Source organism: Schistocerca nitens, chromosome 7, assembly GCF_023898315.1.
Source record: "Schistocerca nitens isolate TAMUIC-IGC-003100 chromosome 7, iqSchNite1.1, whole genome shotgun sequence".
Taxonomy (NCBI): domain Eukaryota; kingdom Metazoa; phylum Arthropoda; class Insecta; order Orthoptera; family Acrididae; genus Schistocerca; species Schistocerca nitens.
The window spans coordinates 555,660,875-555,685,578 of record NC_064620.1 but is presented as its reverse complement, the minus strand read 5'-3'; the positions used below and the strand labels follow the sequence as shown (position 1 = coordinate 555,685,578).

The window sequence follows — 24,704 nt, the reverse complement described above, 5'->3', positions numbered from 1 at the left end:
TTGCCATTGCCAGTGCCAATAGCCAGAAGTCTACTGTATTTCGTAAGCCGTGGAAATATTTTCAAGGTAAAATACAGCACAATAACATTACACTTTGAGGAGGGTGGGATCGGAATGATAGATACCGAAGCAAATTGCAAATGACTGCTGGTACTCAATATCCTTAAAAGATCAAAATTCAGCCTTACCAACCTGATAAGTATACATCTAACAGCATATCACCCAGAAGTCAATCATCACAGGTCAGTATCGCAAAATACTATGTGCAATAGAATTAAAGGATCACTTTTTCGAAATTCCATAATTAACACCCACTACGTCACAGAAATTTGAGATTTTTCTCAAAGTACCTACAGCCTTCTTCGGTAAAAACTGGCGCCCTGCGATGTCAGTCCTGGCTCAATGATACTTCAAAACCGGCCGCAGCTCAGAAATTCGTATGAGCTGCAAGATAGTTTAATGATGTTAAATCCGCACCAAATTTCACCACATTTCTGTGCGTTGCCTCCATGAATGTTTCAGTCTTTCATTTGACGCCATTGGGATAGAGGTCACAACCGCGACACCTATAACTGAAATCACGGACTTTTCTAGTGGTAGGCCGAGGAACACATTTGAGACACACCACCGCTCAGAATTGAAACGAAGGCCGCAGGGGTTGCATAAAGCGCGTCAATGAAACCATCTTGCCTCAGGCGATGACTCCCACCCACATCGCGGTGGAAAATGACACTTCTAAACGCAATGAGCGACGGGAGACGCTGACATTGCTGACAGCCCAGCCAGTTACAACCATTCTCTAAAGGCTATATGGCGCAGCATTCCCTTTGAACGTGGTTGCCCCACCGAATTTTTACTGTCGTTTGCAGATTGGAACCAACAGGGACAAAATTTGGTTTGAGGGCTGGGAGGGGTGTGGCGGAGACGCGATGTTGACATTCACGTGATTAAAATGGCAAAGCCTCGCGGGATTAGCCGAGCTTTCTGGGACGCTGCAGTCATGGACTGTGCGGCTGATCCCGGCGGAGGTTCGAGTCCTCCCTCGGGCATGGGTGTGTGTGTTTGTCCTTAGGATAATTTAGGTTAAGTAGTGTGTGAGTTTAGGCACTGATGACATTAGCAGTTAAGTCCCATAAGATTTCACACACATTAAAAAATGGCAAAGGGTCCCACTAAAACATCTAGTTCGAAAAACCCTCGACGGTTCCCACCCAGTTTTATTGAGAATTTTAAATATGAACCTTGACACCTCTCCGAATCCAGCTGCATATATGCATATGGTAACCAAATACCATGTGGAAGACAGTTCGATGTATTGCGTTCTGAGAGGGCTACTCGGAAAGTATGGCCAGATTGATCGTGAAATGAAAACCACAGTGAAAGTTTGATGAAGCTTTGCATAGACCTGTCCAACGATCGCGTCACTTCGATCTTTTCAGTTCTCTGTGCACAGTGAGCACCTAAAGATGCACAAAAAACAGTGTCTTCCGCCATGTATGAGTGCCTGTGAGAGATTTCGCCTGATTTCATGCAGCCCACACAGCGTTATCGTCATGCGTTTCCTTCGTTACGACGTTTCGCTGCCGCACACAGCAGGGGAAATGAGGACGTTCCTGCAGCATTTTTGATGGGAAGTGTTTAATCAGCCACCATACAGCAGGGACTTGGCTACTTCTGAGTTTCATATCTGCTCACATGAGCCATTGGCTATAACGACAAGAATTTGTCGTGGACAACAAGCTCCAGATCAGCATAGAGGATTGGCAGGAAACACATTCTGCGGACTTCTATGACGACGGTGTTGTGGAAAACTGCTACAATGTTATGACAAATGTGTCAGTCGTAGCGGCGACTGTGTAGAGTAGTAGCTGGAAGGTTTATCTAACTGCTACCCATAAAACATTTTTTTTCTTCACTGTAATTTCTATTTCACACCCTACTGAAACTTACTTTCCGAATAGCCCTTATGTAATCCTTAAATTAAGTTGGCTGTTAATAATTTCTCTCCACATAAACCTCCCACAGCTCCAACTGAAGTCCCAGGAAACTTAATAAAAGTAATAAAATGCTTACCAGTATATTTTTTAACTCTTGCACTCCTGATTTGACATATAAATTATTCATATATCTCTAGCCTTAAGTCTGAGATCGTTCACGTTGGGAAACCGTCTCATTAATAATGGATGCCCCATTATCTGAAATATTATGCAACTGTACAAATATTGTGGTAGTGCGGTAATGATTCTTTCCAGCGGTAATCCAGAGTGAATATGTGCAACTGAGACAGGAGTAATAATAATAAATCATCTAAGTGTTACCTTTGTTTATAATACCATTAGCGTTTCCCTGCACACTGGATATATGTTTCCATATTAAATAGCCACACATTTGTATTTTGTGATAAATATGTCCACATCTGTAAGGTAATAGTCATCTCCATTGAGCTGCTGCAAGCGTCTAGGCCAGTCTCACTTCATGTGTTATAGCCATGTGATTACTGATATTCCGTCCAACTGGCTTGCATTGCTTGGTTGCCTATAAATTTTCGGAGAGCTATAAATATGAACAGTTGATTATGAGCGAGACCTGGTATCAAATGGGGGCAAAATCTGCGGAAGGGCTGTCGAGTGCGGTGATGAGGAAGGAAGGCCAGATGCAGGAGCAGTATATGATCTCACAGGCGTTTGAGGAGATGGCGGCGTTTGGTCCTTCACTTGTGGATTGCGGTGGTGTGCCACCCGTTGGTCTTCCTTCTACAGTGTGATGACAGGACGACCGCTCAGTCTGTGGATGACTGCCACGTTACCCGCTTGCGTGTCAACGCGACTAGAGTCCCATGTGTATAGTGTTTTAATACTGGTAACTATTTATTCGCAGCTCGTACAAAACAGATACGAGTTTCAAAGTTTTACTAATCTTCAAGGTAGTCACCAGCAATGTGTATAACCCGTTGCCAGCTATGTGGAAGTCGTAGGATACTCTTAGCAGTGCCAGCTGTGTTGACAGTTCGAGCGGTGTCGTCTATTGAACGACGAATTTGTAGCAGTTCTGAATAGAATGCCGTGAAGTGTGTCCTTCAGTTTACAAATCGAGTTGAACTCATGAGGGCTTAAGTCCGGGGGGTGCAGTAGGTGGTATAGCACTTAGCAGCCCCATCAGTCAAACAAATCACTAACAGCTTGCACTGTACATGCTTGAGCATTGCGCTGCAAAATGATGGTCAAGTCCTGCAAAAAGTTTCATTACTTCTGTCTCTATGCTGTTCATTTTTGGAACACAACCTACGACCAGCATAAACTATGGAATGGTCCGTGGAAAGTTCAACAGCTCCCTATAAGATTCCAGGAGAGATCCATCACATCGGTAGCCAAGATAGACCCACCAACGATCATAGAATAATTTGTGTAGCAAACAAAAACGCGACTTTTCTTGGTGAACTGTATTTTAATTCTGGCAGGCGCACTAAACTTTTCTCACTTTGAGCCGTCATCAGCGGGGTTTCGATACACGAAGAGACACAAAGATGCTTGCTGCAGAGGATGGCCACGTAGAGAGATCCTTTTAGCGGCGAATTGTTTAGGCCCGTAGGTATTATTGCCGAATACGCTCTAATAGCCGGGACCAATGACCAATCAGTTTGGTCCCTCCTCCCACTTTAAAACCAGCCAACCATTATTAGCTACAGCTGTGAAGAAGGATCGTAATGAAAATCATGATTACCACACATCTGCAGCACACACCGTGAATGAATACCATGACGTAACAGGCACCACGGAGATTTGTGAAACAAGGTGGTGCGTGATATCAGCTTATTTTTCGAATGCTTTCTATGGAATCTTTCTCGGATTTCTGCTAAAAGCAGTACGGAAATTAGGTACCTGCAACAAATACTCACCACTTGTGAGAGTCATCTTTCGAGGGACTCAGTCAAAAAATCACGATCAGTGGATAACTAACTGGGGTATACCATATGAAGTGGTGATTCCGTCGGTGGTACGCACTGTCGCCGGGCCTACACGCAACTGCGTTCGAGCCTCTGGTAACGAAAGTTAAAAACTCATTCCCAGACCTGACCTTATTACTAAAGAAAATCGTATTTAGAGTGTTTGCAGTTGATTTGAACATATTCGTGTCGACACAAGACCAGACATAGCACTCACAACATTTACTGAACACGTACTGTCCAACAATAGCAGCTATGATCAATACTAACAAATCCAAGTTAATGAACTTGTTGAACAAATTCAGGGCCGGAATTCACCTACAATATAAGCCAAGACCCGATATGATCCAGGAAGAGAATCTAGTGAAAGACTTCATTTTATCGGAAGTATATTAAATAGCGTCGATTTTGCCACTGTCAGCCCAAATAGCCCGACGTCTACTGTATTTCGTAAGCCGTGGAAATATTTTCAAGGTAAAATACAGCTGAATAACATTAATCTTTGAACAGGGTGGGATCGGAATGATAGTTACTGAAACAAATTGCAAATTACTGCTGGTACTCATTGTCCTTAAAAGATCAAAACTCACCCGTAAGTTAATCAACACAGATCAGTCTGGCAAAATACACTGTGCAATGGAATTAAAGGATCATTTTTTCGAAATGCAATAATTATTACCCAATACGACACAGAAGTATGAAATCTGGCTCAAAGTGCCTACAGCCTACGTCTATAATGGTGCAAAAACTTGCTCCCTGCGACGCCACCCTTGGGTCGATGACACTTCAAAACAGGATTAGATTGAGTTTCGAACAGAAGTCCACGTAAGTGCTGAAGACCGTGCTGTGCACAAAGAGCGTAAAAAGTCTGGGAATAAAATTGTTAACTGTTGTCACTGACCAAGGTGTAGGTCAGATCTTTGATTCAGCTTATCTGAGTGAGAGGGTCTGCCGTGTTGAAGTGGAGGTTGGGAGCTCTGTGAAACGGGAATAAGTGTCAACGACCGGCAATCAACAAGCATCCAAGAGGGAGTCTGTGAAGTCTACACGGACCCACTCAAATGGCTGACAGCCCGGACCATGGTGCATAGCTTGGACGGGGAGCGGCCTGATATACTGCGCATTTAGATAAAGCAGTGATTAAATGTTCAAATTCGTGATTAATTCAAAGCTTTAGACATGGTGACTAGCCAACATCTTGGTGGATGAGATGTCGCAATGGTCCTTATGCAGAGGGTGAATAATGCCGTGCCGAGAGAAACCCTAACGACCTCTTGCAGAAAAGCCTTTCACTGGGGACAACAAAAAATGGCCATAGACGAGCGCGAGTCTGTGTCTGAACAGACAATAATTGTGGATGGGATTTGTGGACCTTCTTCCGGAAAATATCGCCTAAATTTAATGGAAAACGGAGTCGATGGCGACGGCTTGAGCAATGTAAGAAGTTGTAATAGAGAATCTATACACAGTGCGCCAAGCCATCTCGTCGAGGTAAAAGCAAAGAACATGATCCTGATCGAAACCAGCGTCAATTCCCATCGGTAAAGGCGAAAGGGCGACTGCGTATGAATGATAAGCTACTTGCGGAAATTAATACCATAATTAGATCTACTAAGGAACAAGGCCCAACTCTGAAGTCTATTGCTTGTGTTATACGGGAAGTATGCCACGGGTCTAGCGACACTAGCGGCTTGTGATCAGACACCAAATGAGACTTGACACCGTAGAGAAACATATAATACTTCTTGATAGGATACGTAATAACAAGCGCATCCTTCTCTATTTGAGAACAGTTCTTCTGTCCATCATTAAGTGTCTTTGACACAAAACCAATGGGCAATTATGAGTCATTTGCACAACGTCACTACGATACTAGCTCCACACCATACTGCGAAGGGTCAGTTGCAACCACAAATTGGAGCACCAGCTGATGGTGGTCAAAAACGAGGCAGAACGGTGGACGTTCTACAAGGTCTGGTATGCGTGGTCTCAGGCAGGAGTTCACTCAAACGCTGCACCTTCCTTAAGCGGTTGACATCAAGGAAATGAAAACTAAGCAGCTTGCAGAAGGAACATGTGGCAATGCGCGACTTTGCCTAAGAATGCCTGGAACCCTCTCATATTCGTGGGGCGAAAGGGCCGTAATAGGCGGCGTGTGACTGTCGGTCGGCTGAATCGCCCGACAAGAAATGAGATGTCAAATTTATTCTATACAGGGTGGCAAGAAATATGACTTTCCAAAATATTACTTTAGTCCTACGGCACACGATGTCTGATACAAAAGACGATGTTTGTGAAGATGGTCTTCGCTGGTGCGACTGGTAAGACAGTCTCGTTGAGATGATTGATATAACAGCGAATTCGTTGGGTAAGTTGCTCCAAATATCGGTGGAAAATGGCCGGCGTTCACTTGCGCGCGAAGTGCTACATTCCTGGCAAGGAAAAGACGCGGTCACGCCGTCGATTTTTATGGCATACGCACTACGTAATTTGCAGCCTTCTTGAGTCCCGGGTGAAAAGGGCACAATATTCCCGGTAAACATAATTCAGCCGTTGATAAGGCACAAAATCAGACACAAGATATACGGAATCGGATATCGTAGATCGTATATCAAAATAACCGTACGTAAGAATTAGAATTTAACAGCGTAGCTACTGAAGCCCTGTCCAGTTGGAAGCGTAAGTGGAACCCCGTTAATATGCTCATTGATGAACGGCGTGTTAGAAACAGTTGCATTTCTTACACTGAAGAGCTAAAGAAACTGCTACACCTGCCTAATATCGTACAGGGCCCCCGCGAGCACTCAGAAGTGTCGGAACACGACGTGACGTGTCTGAAGTAGTGTTGGGAGGAATTGACACCATGCATCCTGCAGGGCTGTCCATAAATCTGTAAGATTACGAGGGGGTGGTGATCTCTTCTGAACTGCTGGTAGCAAGGCATCCCGGATATGCACAATAATTTTCATGTCTGCGGAGTGTGGTGGTCAGCAGAAGGTTAAAACTCAGAAGAGTGCTCTTTGAGCCACTCTATAACAATTCTAGACGTGTGGGGTGTCTCATTTTCCTGCTGGGATTGACCAAGTCCGTCGGAATGCACAATGGGCATAAATGGATGCAGGTGATAAGACAGAATGCTTACGTACGTGACACCTGTCAACGTCGAATCTAGACGCATCAGGGATCCCACATCACCCCAACTGCACTCACCCCACACCATTACAGAGTCTCCACCAGCCTCAACAGTCCCCTGCTGACATGCAGGGTCCATGGATTCATGAGTTTATCTCTTTACCCATACACGTCCATCCTCTCGATACAATTTAAAATTGTGTTGACGCACCGAGGCGAGGCGTAAAGCTTTGTGTCGTGCAGTCATCAGGAGTACACGAGTGTCCCTCGGCTCGGAAAGCCCATATAAACGATGCTTCGTTGAGTGGTTCGCACGCTGACTCTTATTGATGGCACAGCATTGAAATCTACAGATCCTTGCGGAAGGGTTGCAGTTCTGTATCGTTGAACGCTTCTCTTCAGTCGTCGTCGGTCCCTTTCTTGCGGTATCTTTTCCCGGCCGCAGCGATGTCGGAGATTTGATGTTTTACCGGTTCCCTGATATTCACGGTACACTCACGAAATGGTCGTACCAGGAATTGCCCAATTCATCACTACCTTGAAGATACTACGTCCCATCGCTCGTGCGCCGACTGTAACAGCACGTTCAGACACAGTTACATCTTGATAACCTACCATAGCAGCAGTAACCGATCTAGCAACTGCGATAGATGTTTGTTGTATCATAAAGGCGTAGCAGACCGCCGCGCTGTATTCTGCCTGTTTACATATCTCTGCATTTGAATACGCAGTACACTGTCATACAGCTTGGAGAGCGTGTGTCGACCACATGCCACTCTATACCAGCATCCAGTGACGCGGCGACCTGTCGGTATTGTAGGAATTTCGTGGCCTGTCCGAGCAGAGTTTGGTTTTCTAGTTTTTGTTTGAATACGCAAGTCTATACAAATTTCTTTGTCGCTTCACTGTATCATTGGCATTAACAACTAATCTACATGTATAAAGTACATGTAGACTAGCCACAGCGGATGAGGTCAGTTGCTTCATTTATTCACTCTGTGTGTGTGTGTGTGTGTGTGTGTGTGTGTGTGTGTGTGTGTGTGTTTGTAAGTACCTCAGACTCGTAATAAACATACAGTTCATGCGTACATTAGTAATATCCATTAACATTACGATAAGCAAGTCATGCTTCGTCATACAGATAGGATTTCATTTAACTCTCTTAGAGCAGCATATATATTCCAACACTGATTCTGCAAGTACTTTTCCGACTGTTACATGGTTAGATGCAGAAATTTTCATATAGAACGCCGTTAAAAGTTAACTCGTGAATTGTTAGCAGATGATGTTTGATTTACGAATTGGTTATATATTTACTCTGTAAAACGTGTAACCGCGGATACCACATTCCATTAGAACAAAATATGGGTTCCGCGGAAATAAGTCGATTGGTGATACATTTAACCGGGCATACGAGTTAGCGCACAATGTCAACCGCAAGTTTCCCATCGAGCTTCACCTAACAGAGAAGTATGGGGGTGTATTGGTACATATTTGCGATAACGTCGCATACGCTGATGATATGTTGTCAAACAAATTTTGGGCTTGCAGCTGATCGTCGTTCAATACTTCGCACGATATTTCAATTGGGTACCTGCCAGTCATCTTCAGGTGAGCCGTCGCAGACTGGCGAAATCGTCCTCCGTTTCGCAATATATAGCGTACTGTAACTATTCTGCGCATGCGTCGAAAACTTGATAGTTGAACCACACTGCCTGCCGGCAGCGCCCTCGCTGGTGGAATAGCATAACTCAGTCGCCCTCTGCGTTGCAGTTTGCCACGGCCGTCGACGCACTCTGTCGTCTTCGATTCGAGCAAATCGTGGAGATGATGGGATTCCATGCATTGTCCAGCTGGTAGCCGCTGTCACGGTTTAACAGATTTTCCGCCAGTCGTATTTCTACGGATTCTTTAATAATGGAGTCCCAGAAAGACGTTGCTGTGGACAAAATTATGGTTTTTCCGTACTCCATTGAATGTCCAGTAGAAATACAATGTACAGCAATAGCGGACTTGCTTGGCTGCAAAAGGCGGGTGTCACGTTGATATTCAGTGCAGGGTTCTTTCACGGTGCGTGTGGTTTGACCTATGTAACCCATACCACAAGATACTGTCAGTCAACAGACGAGATCGGCCTACACATTTTTGTGCTGTAAGTGTCGCTCCACGTTTCCATTTCACTATCACATCGGAAACAGTGGATCTAGGGACGTTGAGAAGTGTGGAAATCACGCGTACAGACGTACGACTCAAGTGACACCCGATAACCTAACCACGTTCGAAGTCCGCAAAGCGCCCCATTCTGTTCTCTCACGATGTCTAACGGCTACTGAGGTCGCTGATGTGGGGTACCTGTGAGTAGGTGGCGGCACAATGCACCTAATACGAAAAACGTATGTCAGGATACTTTTGATCACATAGTGCATGTTATGTGGATCCGTAGAATATTTCGCGGCGTGCACATGGTCACTGTCTCTCTCTCATAACTAACATAACCTTGTTACATGACGCCAAAGAACTGTTCTGCTGAGACTGACAGGGGATTAAGCACAACGTCAGTGGAGGCACTATGCGTGTTGCTCGGAACATACCCGAGTGACTTAAAAATCTGTCAGCGAGCTTAGATACACTGCCTGCAGAGAGGAAAAGTAAACAAAAATAATGGAAATTACGGATCATGATTTAAGGGACAAGGAGCAGCTGGAGCAGTGACAAGTGAATGCGTGGCAGCGGTGTGGGTAACGAGTGTTAACGGCTCTAGAATTTACTCTTTTTTCCACAACGTCCGAGTAGAGCTGAAAATTCACCATGTACACCGCGGTCCAGCCATGGTGCATTACTTTTGTAGGATATGGCCTGTACCTAACAGTACCTAACGGACCTTCATGGAAGGTACACCTCGGTCAGCAAACAGAGTTCCCCTGTGGCTAACAATGAACTACTAAACATAGCCTTCTGCTCTACGTACTACATATGCCAACCCGACGAATAAATACCACTACGAATCCATAAGACACAGACATATGGCAACCTGTGAACCCAGCTACTGACACTACATCGCGTACACTGTATGCCGAATTTATAGAAACAAGATCGTACAGGCGCACCAGACCGGCAGTTAACCAAGATAAGCCGGAACCATAAGAAGCATCATATATCCTGCGCTGCTCCACATTTATTTCAGCATATTAGGGGAGTATGTGATTAAGATAAACACAGGCACCAACGTGAAGGAATATCTGTCACTTATTTTCAATCTTTGTGCTTCTCGACAATGGTATAAAGACAGTTCACAGATGTTCATCAGAATTCTTGAGAGGTAATTAATCGCCGGCTGTTATGGCCGAGCGGTTCTAGGCGCTTCAGTCTGGAGCCGCACGACCGCTACGGTCGCCGGTTCGTATCCTGCCTAGGGCCTGGATGTGTGTAATGTCCTCAGGTTAGTTAGGTGTAAGTAGTTCTACGTTCTAGGGGACTGATGACCACAGATGTTAAGTCCCATAGTGCTCAGAGCCATTTGAACCATTTTTGGTAATTAATCAGTTGTTTGCATTCATGTGTAGTGACGAGTTGCTGATACCATTTTACGCACATTATTCCCACTACTGATCCACCAGTTTTCTTAAGTATCTGCTGATTGTGCTATTATTATCCCTGCCCTGATCTCGGAGACAGGACACACTCACTGAGCGTCAGAAGTGTAACTCTCGCTGCCCAAATTACACCTTCAGCCGAACTCATACTTTTTCACTGTCACCTGCACGCGGCGGAACATTAAACACTTACGTCTCGATGGTGGTATCACACAGCGTATCAGGAACAGAGGTAAGTGGATATCAATAAATGAATATGTTTCACAGTCAATGCATGAAGGACACAGAACATAGACAACACTATACATGATTTAGGATAACGCGGTATTTATAATAGTACAATAGCATTAACAGTTTTGTGGTCATTAATCGCAATAAATATGTAAAACCTTCATTAATTGTATTTAGTATAGTAAACGTAATTATTATAACGATCTCGCAATCATTATACCTCCACTGACATGTAAAATCTGTATTGCAGCACTCCTGACTTAACCATCACAGGTAACAATTAACAAACACATACGGCATTGCTTACACAATGTCAATTTTTATCGAGGAAACAGTTGCAGTAATACTAACAACTTAGCTAATAATTTACATTCGAAAACACGTGCCAGTGAACAAGTACACAGATCTTCACCTATTGTAAGTAGTATCTATAGTATGTAACTAAGTAGCTTTAGAAGAAATAGTTCGAACCAAAACTGCAAGACTCGAAGGCATCCCGAAGTCGCTGGCTCGGTTAGAGACATAATCGGTCGTCTCTTTCCCTTTCTCCGTAGTTGTTCTTTCCTATGACCTATCTTTCTTTAACCTCCTTACGCACCTTAATAATTGATGTGAGATTCCCATCCTAGATTAATTTTATATTTTTTTATTTTATTATATCCAAACCAAAATTATAAACTACATTTTTACGTAAAATTGTAATCAAAAGAAGTAATTCGCAAACAAATTGAGAAACTGGGAGATATAAAGTGGTCTGCCTCTTTGTGGCTTTGGGCGGGCTACTTCGAGGGGAGACGGAAGCTACCACAACTTGCTGCTGCTCACGATGACCATGAGATAAATAACATCTAGGCTTCGTATGTTATTTCGGGGTGCACTCAGCATGTGATGCCAATTGAGGAGCTACTCTACCGAATAGTAGCGGCTCCGGTCTTAGGAAACCATCATAACGACCGGGAGAGCGGTGTGCTGACAACGTGCCCCTCCTATCCGCATCCTGAAGTGAAGATGACACGGCGGTCGGATGGTCCCGATGGGCCACTTGTGGCCTGAAGACGGAATGCTTTTCCGTATATTATAACGAATGAGTTGTAATAAAAGAAGGACGAGCTACATAACCGTAGGCAGCTGGTTACCCATCTGGCGTAACGGAAATAAAACGTTAAAATTACCAGCTATCCGAACTGGAAGAAGTACTGTTGTTTAACCAGCGGTCCCGCATGTGAAGAGGAGGGGAGGTAGAAAGATATCGTATTATGTCTCGGGTGTTCTGATGAGCAACTTCTGTCTCAGTACAGAGTACTGAAATTATCTACTTGAGATCGTTGCTGTATGTGTGAAATATACACTCCTGGAAATGGAAAAAAGAACACATTGACACCGGTGTGTGAGACCCACCATACTTGCTCCGGACACTGCGAGAGGGCTGTACAAGCAATGATCACACGCACGGCACAGCGGACACACCAGGAACCGCGGTGTTGGCCGTCGAATGGCGCTAGCTGCGCAGCATTTGTGCACCGCCGCCGTCAGTGTCAGCCAGTTTGCCGTGGCATACGGAGCTCCATCGCAGTCTTTAACACTGGTAGCATGCCGCGACAGCGTGGACGTGAACCGTACGTGCAGTTGACGGACTTTGAGCGAGGGCGTATAGTGGGCATGCCGGAGGCCGGGTGGACGTACCGCCGAATTGCTCAACACGTGGGGCGTGAGGTCTCCACAGTACATCGATGTTGTCGCCAGTGGTCGGCGGAAGGTGCACGTGCCCGTCGACCTGGGACCGGACCGCAGCGACGCACGGATGCACGCCAAGACCGTAGGATCCTACGCAGTGCCGTAGGGAACCGCACCGCCACTTCCCAGCAAATTAGGGACACTGTTGCTCCTGGGGTATCGGCGAGGACCATTCGCAACCGTCTCCATGAAGCTGGGCTACGGTCCCGCACACCGTTAGGCCGTCTTCCGCTCACGCCCCAACATCGTGCAGCCCGCCTCCAGTGGTGTCGCGACAGGCGTGAATGGAGGGACGAATGGAGACGTGTCGTCTTCAGCGATGAGAGTCGCTTCTGCCTTGGTGCCAATTATGGTCGTATGCGTGTTTGGCGCCGTGCAGGTGAGCGCCACAATCGGGACTGCATACGACCGAGGCACACAGGGCCAACACTCGGCATCATGGTGTGGGGAGCGATCTCCTACACTGGCCGTACACCACTGGTGATCGTCGAGGGGACACTGAATAGTGCACGGTACATCCAAACCGTCATCGAACCCATCGTTCTACCATTCCTAGACCGGCAAGGGAACTTGCTGTTCCAACAGGACAATGCACGTCCGCATGTATCCCGTGCCACCCAACGTGCTCTAGAAGGTGTAAGTCAACTACCCTGGCCAGCAAGATCTCCGGATCTGTCCCCCATTGAGCATGTTTAGGACTGGATGAAGCGTCGTCTCACGCGGTCTGCACGTCCAGCACGAACGCTGGTCCAACTGAGGCGCCAGGTGGAAATGGCATGGCAAGCCGTTCTACAGGACTACATCCAGCATCTCTACGATCGTCTCCATGGGAGAATAGCAGCCTGCATTGCTGCGAAAGGTAGATATACACTGTACTAGTGCCGACATTGTGCATGCTCTGTTGCCTGTGTCTATGTGCCTGTGGTTCTGTCAGTGTGATCATGTGATGTATCTGATCCCAGGAATGTGTCAATAAAGTTTCCCCTTCCTGGGACAATGAATTCACGGTGTTCTTATTTCAATTTCCAGGAGTGTAGTAATGTAGTGGGCGACAGAGGATAGAGAAGATGCACGCTAAAAGGAAAGAGTTTGGCTTTTACTTCTTCTTAAAGATATTACTAACAGGAAATATGGTTTCGGGCTATTACTTAAATAGCATACGAGGTACAAATTTCCTAGTGACGCATGAAAAGTCAAAATTGTTTTCACCGCGGAAGAAAAGTAATTATCTAGGGATACAATGTCACTGCCGAGCTATGATAGCAGAGAAAATGATGTGCACTTCCCACTTATGCATAATACTACTATTTACGAATGTGGTCGCAGTGGTCCATTCCGCCAGTCTCTTGCTTCATAAAAATGGTTCAAATGGCTCTGAGCACTATGGGACTTAACTGCTATGGTCATCAGTCCCCTCGAACTTAGAACTACTCAAACCTAATTAACCTAAGGACATCACAGACATCCATGCCCGAGGCTGGATTCGGACCTGCGACCGAACCGGTCACGCGGTTCCAGACTGTAGCGCCTAGAACCACACGGCCTTCTGGCCGGCTCTCTTGATTCCCAGCACATATACCTTCCATGACCTTAGTGAAGACAATGAAACGCATGGTCATTGAGTTCATGTTAAGAGCAGGTACGTAGCTAGATTTACAGATTTTCAGGAATGGTTTCCTAAAAGCTTAAGTAAATCATCCAGTACCCCTTGCTTTGCGTACCTGAATACTGTGATGCGATCTACTTTCTTTTCTCTCTGCTCGCTGATAGTTGCAAATTCACGCGATCTGTTATTATCTATGGTGCTGTGTTTTTTAACTTATCTTCGGAATTAAAATTCCGTTTGTTAACGCTGTAGAAGCTGTTATGCACACAGACCGAGGGCGGTAACACAACATTTTTTCGACTCCAATGCACTCTATTTATTACACGAATCTATATAGAAACTTGGGATGAATTTTAACTTCCACTTCGAAGGTAAAACTATACATTGGTCACTACTATAAGTTGCCGGTTCATGTACTTATAGCAGGAATTCTCCTTCGAGAACCTAACTCGTACGTTCGCTCGTCCATTACCCAACAAGCGAGGAATCAAGATAGAGATAACAGGCAACAAACAGCGTATTACATTCTCCCTATCAGCCGGCACTATTCATTTACGACGGTGCAACGTGGTTTTCTCCAAGAATGCGATATTGCATATTCCATAACTACGATTTGTGCCATCATTTCGAGACTCTTCTTGTCTGTGAGAGGAACGCCCTGTACGCATCCCCAAGGCGTAGAGCGTGTTATCAGAGTATTAAGTATAATTCTAATTTATTCCTTTCTTATTTTGAATGTGATCCGTAGCAGTTTAGTCTGCGTAACAATCAGAAATTAACTGTTCCTCATTCCGTATGGCTTGATTTGCGACGATATTTGAGTTTCACGCAATACAGCATTCAATTGCAAACAAGCCATTCTGATGACACTAAACAACGTTTACAGATTTGTAAATTCGGTCTGTGCGTTGATATGGAAGATAACAATGTCCTTTCAGGTTTAGTGTTCAGTGATGAGGGTAAATTTCATTCAACAAGAGAAGTGTAGCGACACAACGTAAGAATATCGGTACACAGAAACATAGACAAGCCTTATAGAGGCTCTCCGAAACTTCATGTGCTTTGTGCCGTTATTCGATAACACGATTACGGACCGTTCTTTTTTCAGAGAAGAATATTACAGTAATTTTGTTACTCAAATACCGCGGATCAGGCTTTATTAGTATTTCATTTTTGAACATGACGCAGTACCACCTAAGTGGTACCATCATGTAAATTGACCGAAGTATGGGGGGACGGGCCTCCCATTGCATCACTAGTGTCAAAGATCGTCTCATCTCACAGTATATGATACTGCTTTTTTCCTTTTTATGCGCATTATTTAGTGCTATGAAGACAGCCAGTAAAGTACTCTCTGATACGAGAAGGGAAAATATAGAAAACAGGGACAGTATTATATTTACCTACTTTAAGATATTTATTTAACATGACGTAACATTGTCTCATGCAACATTTGCTCATTATTGTCTCCCCTGAGGAAACATTCATCAAAACGTGTAAGCCTGTTTGTATCTATAAATTTGTAAATGTGAGCCGGTGGGTGGCAGTACCTTTCACATCGGAAACTCGTGAAACTGCTGGCGCCATCATTGTGAAATAGCAATTTCCTCCTCTGAGTTTATCTAGTCTTCTCATAGTCACTTCCTATGTTATGTCTGAACATAAGCATTTGCACCAACATTCGAATTAATCTTACTCAATATTTCGCAACCCACATATATAAATTTCATTTGAGAGGACATAGTACTCCCAACAGGAAAGAGTTACTTGCAGTTACCGTTCTAATATCAGTAGAGTGAACCGTTTTAATTTCTCTGGCTTCCCGAACGCACGGCGTCGATCACACTCGTATAAGAATGAAATCAGCTTTCGTACTTGAGTAACCACAGCCACACTATAAGCTGGGCTCTCAAGCAAACTGGCCGTAGGGTTCCCGTGTGACAGCGTACGTCTCTAGTAACAAGTTGCTAACATTTCGTATGACACTGACTTGTATGCAATTAGATACAAATACAGTATAAGACATCCAGGCTCCTCCTCTGTCGTTGACTACAGCTATTAATATCCTACTCTATAAAGGAATCTTTTAATAGCATAAGGCAATACATTACTAAAAAAATTTACAAACGTATTTTCAATGGTCATGAATATGACTACTTAAAGTCACGTAAAAGTTGTTCTGTAGTTCAGTAGGTGAAAGAATGAAATTTATCACGCACTATTCGCGAGTGGAACAGAGTTGGAGGGATCAGATAGTGGTACCGAAAGTACCCTCCACCACACACCATTAGGTGGCTTGCAGAGTATGATGTAGATGTAGAGGAATATTTGGAAATCGCATTGGCATATTTGGTATTTGAAGCAATAATTTTTGCCTTTAGATATTTCACTCTTTAATTTACACTTATGTTCAAATGAGAAACGATTATCAAAATGCTGTGATATATGGACACTGAAATATTGTGTAGCAACTGTAAGACGCAGTCAGTTAACCTTGCATGTATCGTCATCTGGGTCGTCTGTCAACAATGCAGTGTCGCTTGAAGCGATCTGTGCCGTTGCTCAGGAACATTGCGAGTTCGTATAGTTCTCGTGCGCTCTAGTATTGTCTCGAGGTGTTCTGAAAAAACCGTAACTTAACAGTTAACTTAAGGAAAAAAGTTGTAAAAGCTTCGTATTAACATCTGAGAAGAAGCCTAAACGTCCATTTTTCCAGCCGGACACCAGTTCTTCGGAACAGGTATGTAATAAGTGGTCGTTTCTGTCCTTGTCCGCCGATAGACAGACATCAATTTCCCACACTCAGGAACGAATTACAATAAGTAGTCCAAAATGACACATAAAACTGCATCAACTGCAAAGGAAATAGTACAAGATACACACAATAATACAAGACACACACGATATGCTTTCAGAGAAAACAGTTGCTCATAGAGGAAGGCCTATACATCATACTCCTTTGAAAAACGTAGATCGTACTTAGGATTCAATGTTTTCATAGCCGACTAGCGAATTTTGTATTAATTTTGAAATAATTTTCTATTAAAATATTAGACCATATCGGCGGTTCTCACCCTAACCCAATTTAGATGTTTCATTTATTAAATTATTGAGCGACTTGTTTCTGTGTATGAATAGTTATACTTAATATGTGTGTGTGCGTAATCCATATCTGCCACGGCACTCCTGGTTTAAAATCATCGTGAATATCATATACGTTTTTGAGTGGGTTTTACCGGCAATATTCGGTACAAATAATCTACGGTAAATTAAGGTTTTCCTGTTAAATACACGTTTGTTCGTGTGCTTCTCTTTTTAAGATTTAATCCTAAAAGAAATGCCGTTGCTGACATTCAGTGAATCCTCCGGTAGTTATACGGTTCCATGTCATCGTTTTCGCAGACCAGATTAGCTCAGACGTGTATGATTTTTAATATATTTAAGAGCACTTAACAATCTGATTCTCCTGCAGAATTAATCAAGGATTATCAAGCTATATCAAAATTCCATACATTTTTCCTGAACTGAAGTCTATCCACGAACTGTTTTTTCTTTCGAAACAAATGCGCAAGATAAATAGGTAGTAGGTGGTGGCTCGAGGTACCTTCTTTAATGCAATCCCAGTTGAAGTTCACATAATACTGTTTCATGCTACGTAACAGAATAATTATCCATCGACCCATCTAACTGTGTAATTGGACTGGTACGTTACAACCGTTACTACTTTGCTTTATTGTCTACTCCAAGTGTGATGCGTTGAAAGAGCACCGCATTCGTACACAATGTCAGACAATATTTAGTGAGTTTCTTTCCAGCAGAAAATGTTTCGCCGGTTTCGCCGGTGGCTGCCCTGCTGTACCACTGGGGAGGGGAGAGAGGCAGACGACCCGCCGCAGGAGAAGACCGCCCCTGGCCACCCACTGGACAGCATGGAGGTGAGGGGCGCCGTGGTGCCTGCCTTCTGAGAGGCATCAACGGAGCAGCCAACTTGATTTAAAAGCGCTATTTTCATCTATCACTATTAGGTATTTTGTGAAACCTTGGCAATCTTTCTTAGCTAGTGGCTGGGATAAAAAGTGGTGTTCCGAATTACTGCTTCCTTCAGACTACGTTCTGAGCGTTACCTACTTTACTGTTATTTGTAAGAGTCAAGAAATGTCACTTTCTTCAGTTGCGGGATTCGCTGTTCTCATGTTAAGTGGTTAGTCCTTATACATCAATGGGAATCAAGAGTGGCACTCGAAGAAGGTGTCAAATGTATTTCTGTATTACCAATGGAATAAGGAACTGATGACCTAGAGTAATAGTGCGAAATTATGAGGAAAACATAAGTGTGACATGTTATATAGTGGCTTTATTCTAATTAGCGTAAACATTATGCCCATTGTGTATCTCAACACTGAAACCTCCATCGTGGGATTGGGAATACGTGGTGCGCTAATAAAGGTATGGAAACGGAGCAGAAATAAATGAAGAATCATTATAGCGACGATACGGGTCGATAATGCGGAAATGCACTGACTCCAGCGTCTCTGAAAACGGGTAGTATGCTGTGTCAGGTGCTTAGGGACAATCATTGGTAAATGGTTAACTTGTTTGGATGTCGTGAGCTATGAAAGGAGGTTGAATGGCGGTGAAACCTGCAGTACCCGATAAGACCTTCGATGTCCTCTCCTCATCACGGTACGTAATGGTCGGAATCATTTGCGGACTGTAGAGCAGCATTGGAGGCTACCTGTGGCATATATGACGACAGAGCAGATTGCTGGTACAGGCACAAAGGCCTAATCCCCTATATCCATAACCTCTTGTGTATTGTATTCTTGAGGAGGCCCAACACCATATTAAATATTTGGTCATACTATTTTGGATTGTCAGCATAAGCTTGTAGGACACAGATCACCATGAAAGCCAGCGAGGTGGATATGCGCATCCTCGCGTCTCTTATCGTAAGTGCAGAAGTGAACTTACAGGCATGGTCCATATCAAGTGATTGGGAGACATCACAACGTCATTTTGTGAATGAGACTGTATCATTGTGTGGAATGTCGAGTAGTGATAGTCTTTTGCTTATGTATAGATTGCTATTCATAATAACGTGCTCTTAAAGATCCAACCCGGACAAAGAAAATGCACGAGAATAATTTAGACACCAATATAATCTCACAGTATTTATAATGTCACTATATTGACAGATAAATAATTCGTACTTTCATTCGATTTAAATATGTACAGAATAAATGTACCAAAAGAACTGGCAACATTTAATTTTACTTTAATGATCTAAATTATTGTGAATAGAGCTTCTCTCAATTTGTATCACATGTAACACACTCAGAAACATCTTAACATCACCCATTGTATCTTTTTCTCACAGGAGCCAGCATTAGCAACAACAGCGGCGTCACCAGCCACGTCGCCCACTGCAACACTGCAGGTGTCGCCAGCCACGTTGCCGGACACAGGAGGAGAGCCAGCAGAAGCCACAAGAGAAGAGGCGTCTCCACCTGCGTCACCATTCACAGTACCCGTTGAACGACCAGCTGCACCACAAGTGGTTGCACTAGCCGCGTCACCAGCCACAACAGGCGTGGCCAAGGAGGCCACAACACAACTGGAGTCTCCAGCCGTATTTCCATCCACAACACAACTTGAACCAGCAGCTGCTATACACAAGGCATCTCCCGCCACGTCCCCATCTACAAGACATGTCTCATCAGACATGACAAAAGTGACGTCAGCACCTACAATTGAAGTGGCGTTGCCACCCACAACAAGATCAATGCTTCGAGCCTCATCGCCAGGCGTAACAGAAGTTACATCACCAGCAGCGTACCTAACCACAAAACGTGTAGCCTCATTACCTTTAGAGCAGTTGGTGTCCAAAGCATCACCGTCAGCCTCCTCACAAATAGCATCCGCCATCCCCATTGCCTGCTACAGCATGCATCCTATCACCAGTCCTGTTGCCAGATACAACACTCATCAAGTAACCAGTCCTGTTGCCAGATACAGCACACGCTGTGTCACCAGTCGTGCTGCTGGTTACAACACACATCCTGTCACCAGTCTTGCTGTCGGATTCAGCACACGCAGTGTCACCAGTCCTGCTGCCGGATTCAGCACACACTGTGCCACCAGTCCTGCTGCCCGATTCAGCACACACTGTGCCACCAGTCCTGCTGCCCGATTCAGCACACACTGTGCCACCAGTCCTGCTGCCAGAAACAACACGCGTTCTGTCACCAGTCCTGCTGCCAGCTTCAACATGACTCGTGTCGCAAGATTCTGAATTACAGTGAAATATATCATTTGTTCTTATTACACTTTTGATTAAATAAAAACGAAATTTTATGTTTTACATACTGTGTCTATTTCTAACTATGCTGATGTATGCGTGTAGAGACACGACACTTACATGTGTGTGGATACATTTTAATGTAATCTGTAATACGTAAGCTTATAGCCCCCTAGTACTTCAAAATCCATCGCAAGTAATTTCACATTTGCCAGTTCTACTGTAGTGTTAGTTGACAAGAAAAGAAAACGTTGTTGTTTAGAAGGGAAAGGAACGAATGGAGTATTATGATTACTGTACAAACAGATAAAAATCTTTTTTCTGGCTATAATTGTCCTGAGATGTTGGAAAGTGGAGCACAGGATTACAGTTTCACAGAACGATCACGTTTTGAATGAAATTTAAACTGAGACAATCTTGGTGTGCCTAGATTAGATACTTGGTAGCAGCTAGTTTTGCTTTGGAGTTATTCGTAAGTATATCAACAGACTCATTCCTCCCACACACAGTTTAGTTGAGCAAGATTCTGTGGGTGTCACCTGCAGAATTTGACGAGTGCTGCATACTTGCATCAAAACAACCAAAACGTCCGTAGTTGTACAGGAACTTTATTCTGCCGACCCCCACCACACTTAATAGAATACACTAGGAAGAACTGATATGAGAAAGTTCGATTAATGCTGTTTAGAACGGGTGGCATCAGACAGAGTTCAAAGATCTGATAACACATTTTCTGTGCTCATATGGTCATGCTGATATCGCAGTTAGATCTAAACAATTGTGCATGTGAATCCACAGATCCTTCTTCCTGCACGTTAAAATTCTAAATAAAACATATCGTAAAAAGTGTCAGCCACTGGAAGTACACATTACTGAGTGTACTCGCTACAATTTCGTATATACAGCAGACAGTAAAGGATGTACCTACCTACAAACTTCCAGTGGCTGGTCCCTCGTTGTCCGTTACTGAGATGCTGCGAATCCTGCATGATGAGAAGTGTAGGGGTCTGTAACTCTTACGTTGCCACCATTTTGTCGTACTCCAACAGTATATTGATAACATTTTTTTACTTCTTTACTGGTACATGAAACGTTGTCAATCACGCTATTGCTTTCGTGTACAAAACTACTATCCCATTATAACGAACAAGGCTTCCACTTGACGCCTTCCTGATTCCCAAAATTATTGTTTAAAGAGCTATTTAACGTATATACTCTCGAATTTAAGTATCGATAAGGCAAGTCGAATATATTGCACAAAAAAATAGAAACTCTTCTACAGTGGCTCCTTTCGTAGTGGTACACAGTAGAGTGTCTGCACATCAGAAGTGCAATGTACGCCCTGTTGTGTCGATTCCCTAAGGTCTCGACACAATGAGTGGCTAGGTGCACGCGAAACTAACGCAGACGGGCGTAAATTCTGAAACAGGAGACTGGATGAAAAACTATAAAGAAAAGAACGTATTGGGTAGATTACTTAACTTTTAATGATGTTCTTCTTGTTGAAATACATCTCTTGCATAGTAGTAAGCAATTAGCAATGATACACATGGCGCCTTGCTAGGTAGTAGCGATGGACTAGCTGAAGGCTATTTAATCTGTCTCTCGGCAAATGAGAGGAATACTTGGTAGGTCTAGTCGCAAGCTATGTCGTCCGTACAACTGGGGCGAGGTCAAGTCCGTGTCTTGTGACCTGCCCTGTGGTGGCGCTACGTTTGCGAATACACAGTGGCGACACGCGGGTCCGACATGTACTACAGGACCGCGGCCGATTTAAGTTACCACCTAGCAAGTGTGGTGTCTAGCGGTGACACCACATTCCTCCCCCGCAAATCGGCGAACGGTCGTGAGATAAGGCTTCCGCCCGCCGTGGGGAGGACCCCATGTTGACGTATGCGATGAGGTGGGGAGCCTAACAACAGGCGAGGCTGTGCCACCCGCACCCGGCCATTCGGTCCGAGGGGAGCTAGGAAACGCCTGCAAACCTAGTCCAGGGTGCACGTCAACATGAGGTGTATGCGCACGTAATGAGACAGAAGGGTCGACCTCCATGTGGTCGGAGCACCCGACGGGCGAAGACGACATCTGGTCCGGAGCGGGCAAGAGGTCCATGGCGGAGGACGGCTGGCCACGGGAAGCAAGCGGCGGCGCGTGACCCAGGGAGGCGCGAGGCGGCTGCAGCGAAGCGTCCGCTGCTGGCGGCGCCGGCGGCGGCTGCGGCGGCGCGACGCCATGAGGCAAAATGGAAGGCATCGTCGGTAACACCTGGGGATGAGGCGAGCCAGTAGATGGGTCCCCAGGGCGCTGACCGGACGGCTCCGTCGCTGAAAGCAGACGGGGAGCGGCAGAACCCAGGCGACGACAGAGGCGCAGCTGATTGAGATGCCGACGCACCTCACCAGAGGCCCCCAAAACCAAATACATCGCGCGGCCGAGGCAGCGAAGAATGCGCCCTGCGAGCCAACGCTGTGAACCGCGATAGTTGCGATAATAGACAACGTCGCCAGGAGCAAAAGCAGGAGTCTGCCGCTGCACAGGAACCGGATGTGGCGGATGCAACAAAGACATCAGAGTTCGATGAGGACGACCATGGAGCAATTCAGCCGGCGAGCGACCATCGCGAGGCTGAGAGCGATATGAGGACAAAAAGAGCAACAAAGCGTCCTCCCGAGAATGCGACTCTTTCAACTTCAACATCTGCGACTTGAAAGTCCGGACCAATCGTTCCGCGGCACCGTTTGACTGAGGCGAAAACGGCGCGGATGTCAGATGTTGAATACCATTGGCCTTGCAGAACGACTGAAATTCTGCGGACATGAATTGTGGGCCATTGTCGGAAACAATAGTCTGCGGAAGACCCTCAATGCAAAAGATAGCAGACAAGGCTTGGATTGTGGCAGAAGACGTCGTGGAAGACATCCGGACAACAAAAGGAAAATTACTGAAAGCATCGACCACAACCAACCATCGAGCATTCCAGAACGGCCCAGCAAAATCGATGTGCAAGCGTTGCCAAGGGGAAGTGGCTTTCGGCCATGCAAAGAATTTCCGCGGCGGTGCGGATTGTTGTTCGGCACACGCCACGCAAGAGGAGCACATATTCGCAATCGCAGCATCGATTCCGAACCAAGTACAGTGCTGTCGAGCAAGTTGTTTCGTTCGCACTATACCCCAATGTCCTTGGTGAAGAAGCCGTAAGACAGAGGACTGTAACGAACGTGGGACCACGACTCGGGATTTATCATTATCGGAACGCAACAACAAAACACCACGTCGGACAAAAAGTCTCTCCTTGTGGGCAAAAAATCGGCGAACCAAAGGATCCTCGATCCGTGACTTTGACAAGGGCCATTGCGTAGCAACAAAACGCAAAACGGGAGCAAGGACAGGGTCAGCAGCTGTGGCTGTAGCTACACGACGAAAATCAATCGGAAACGATGCGACCACGTCATCGGTTTCCGAATCAATGAACATGCAAGCAAGTTCGGAAGAATCGAATGCTTTATCCTCAGCAACAGGCAAACGGGACAACGCATCAGCGTTGCCGTGCTTAGCAGTGGACCGATACAAGATATCGTAGCGGTACTGCGAGAGAAAAAGTGACCAGCGAATGAATTTCTGCGCTGTACGTGGAGGTACAGGCTTGTTCGGATGAAAAAGCGATGTCAAAGGTTTGTGGTCGGTGATGATTGTAAAGTGACGACCATACAAGAAGTCATGAAACTTGGTAACACCAAACACAAGAGCCAAAGCTTCCTTCTCTATTTGTGAATAATTTCTTTGCGCAGATGAGAGCAATTTGGACGCAAAGGCAATAGGGCGATCATGCGAGCCATCTTTGTGCGCAAGCACAGCACCGATCCCGAAATCCGATGCATCGACCATCAACAAAAGGGGTTTTCGGGGATCGAATGGCGTAAGGCAAGTATTTGAAAGTAACGCCGATTTCAACTGGCGAAAGGCGCGTTCGCATTCCGTCGTCCAGACGAACGGAACACCTTTACGGCGTAAGCGATGAAGCGGAGCTGAAATGGAAGAAGCATTGCGCACAAATCGATGATAATAATTTACCTTACCCAGCACACTCTGTAGCTGTTTTAAGTTCTGCGGTGACGGCAAGTCCTGAATGGCACGAAGGTGCTCTGGACTCGGATGTATACCTTGGGC

At 45.1% G+C, this 24,704-nt stretch overlaps 1 protein-coding gene across 1 annotated transcript; it reads left to right on the top strand.

Moving 5' to 3' along the window:
* The first annotated feature begins 19,143 nt into the window (after positions 1-19,143).
* LOC126195745 (mucin-5AC-like) lies at positions 19,144-20,531 on the top strand. Its single transcript, XM_049934371.1, has 2 exons — positions 19,144-19,188; positions 19,617-20,531. The coding sequence occupies exons 1-2, from the start codon at positions 19,144-19,146 to the stop codon at positions 20,529-20,531; spliced, it is 960 nt and encodes a 319-aa protein (XP_049790328.1).
* The last annotated feature ends 4,173 nt before the right edge of the window (positions 20,532-24,704 follow it).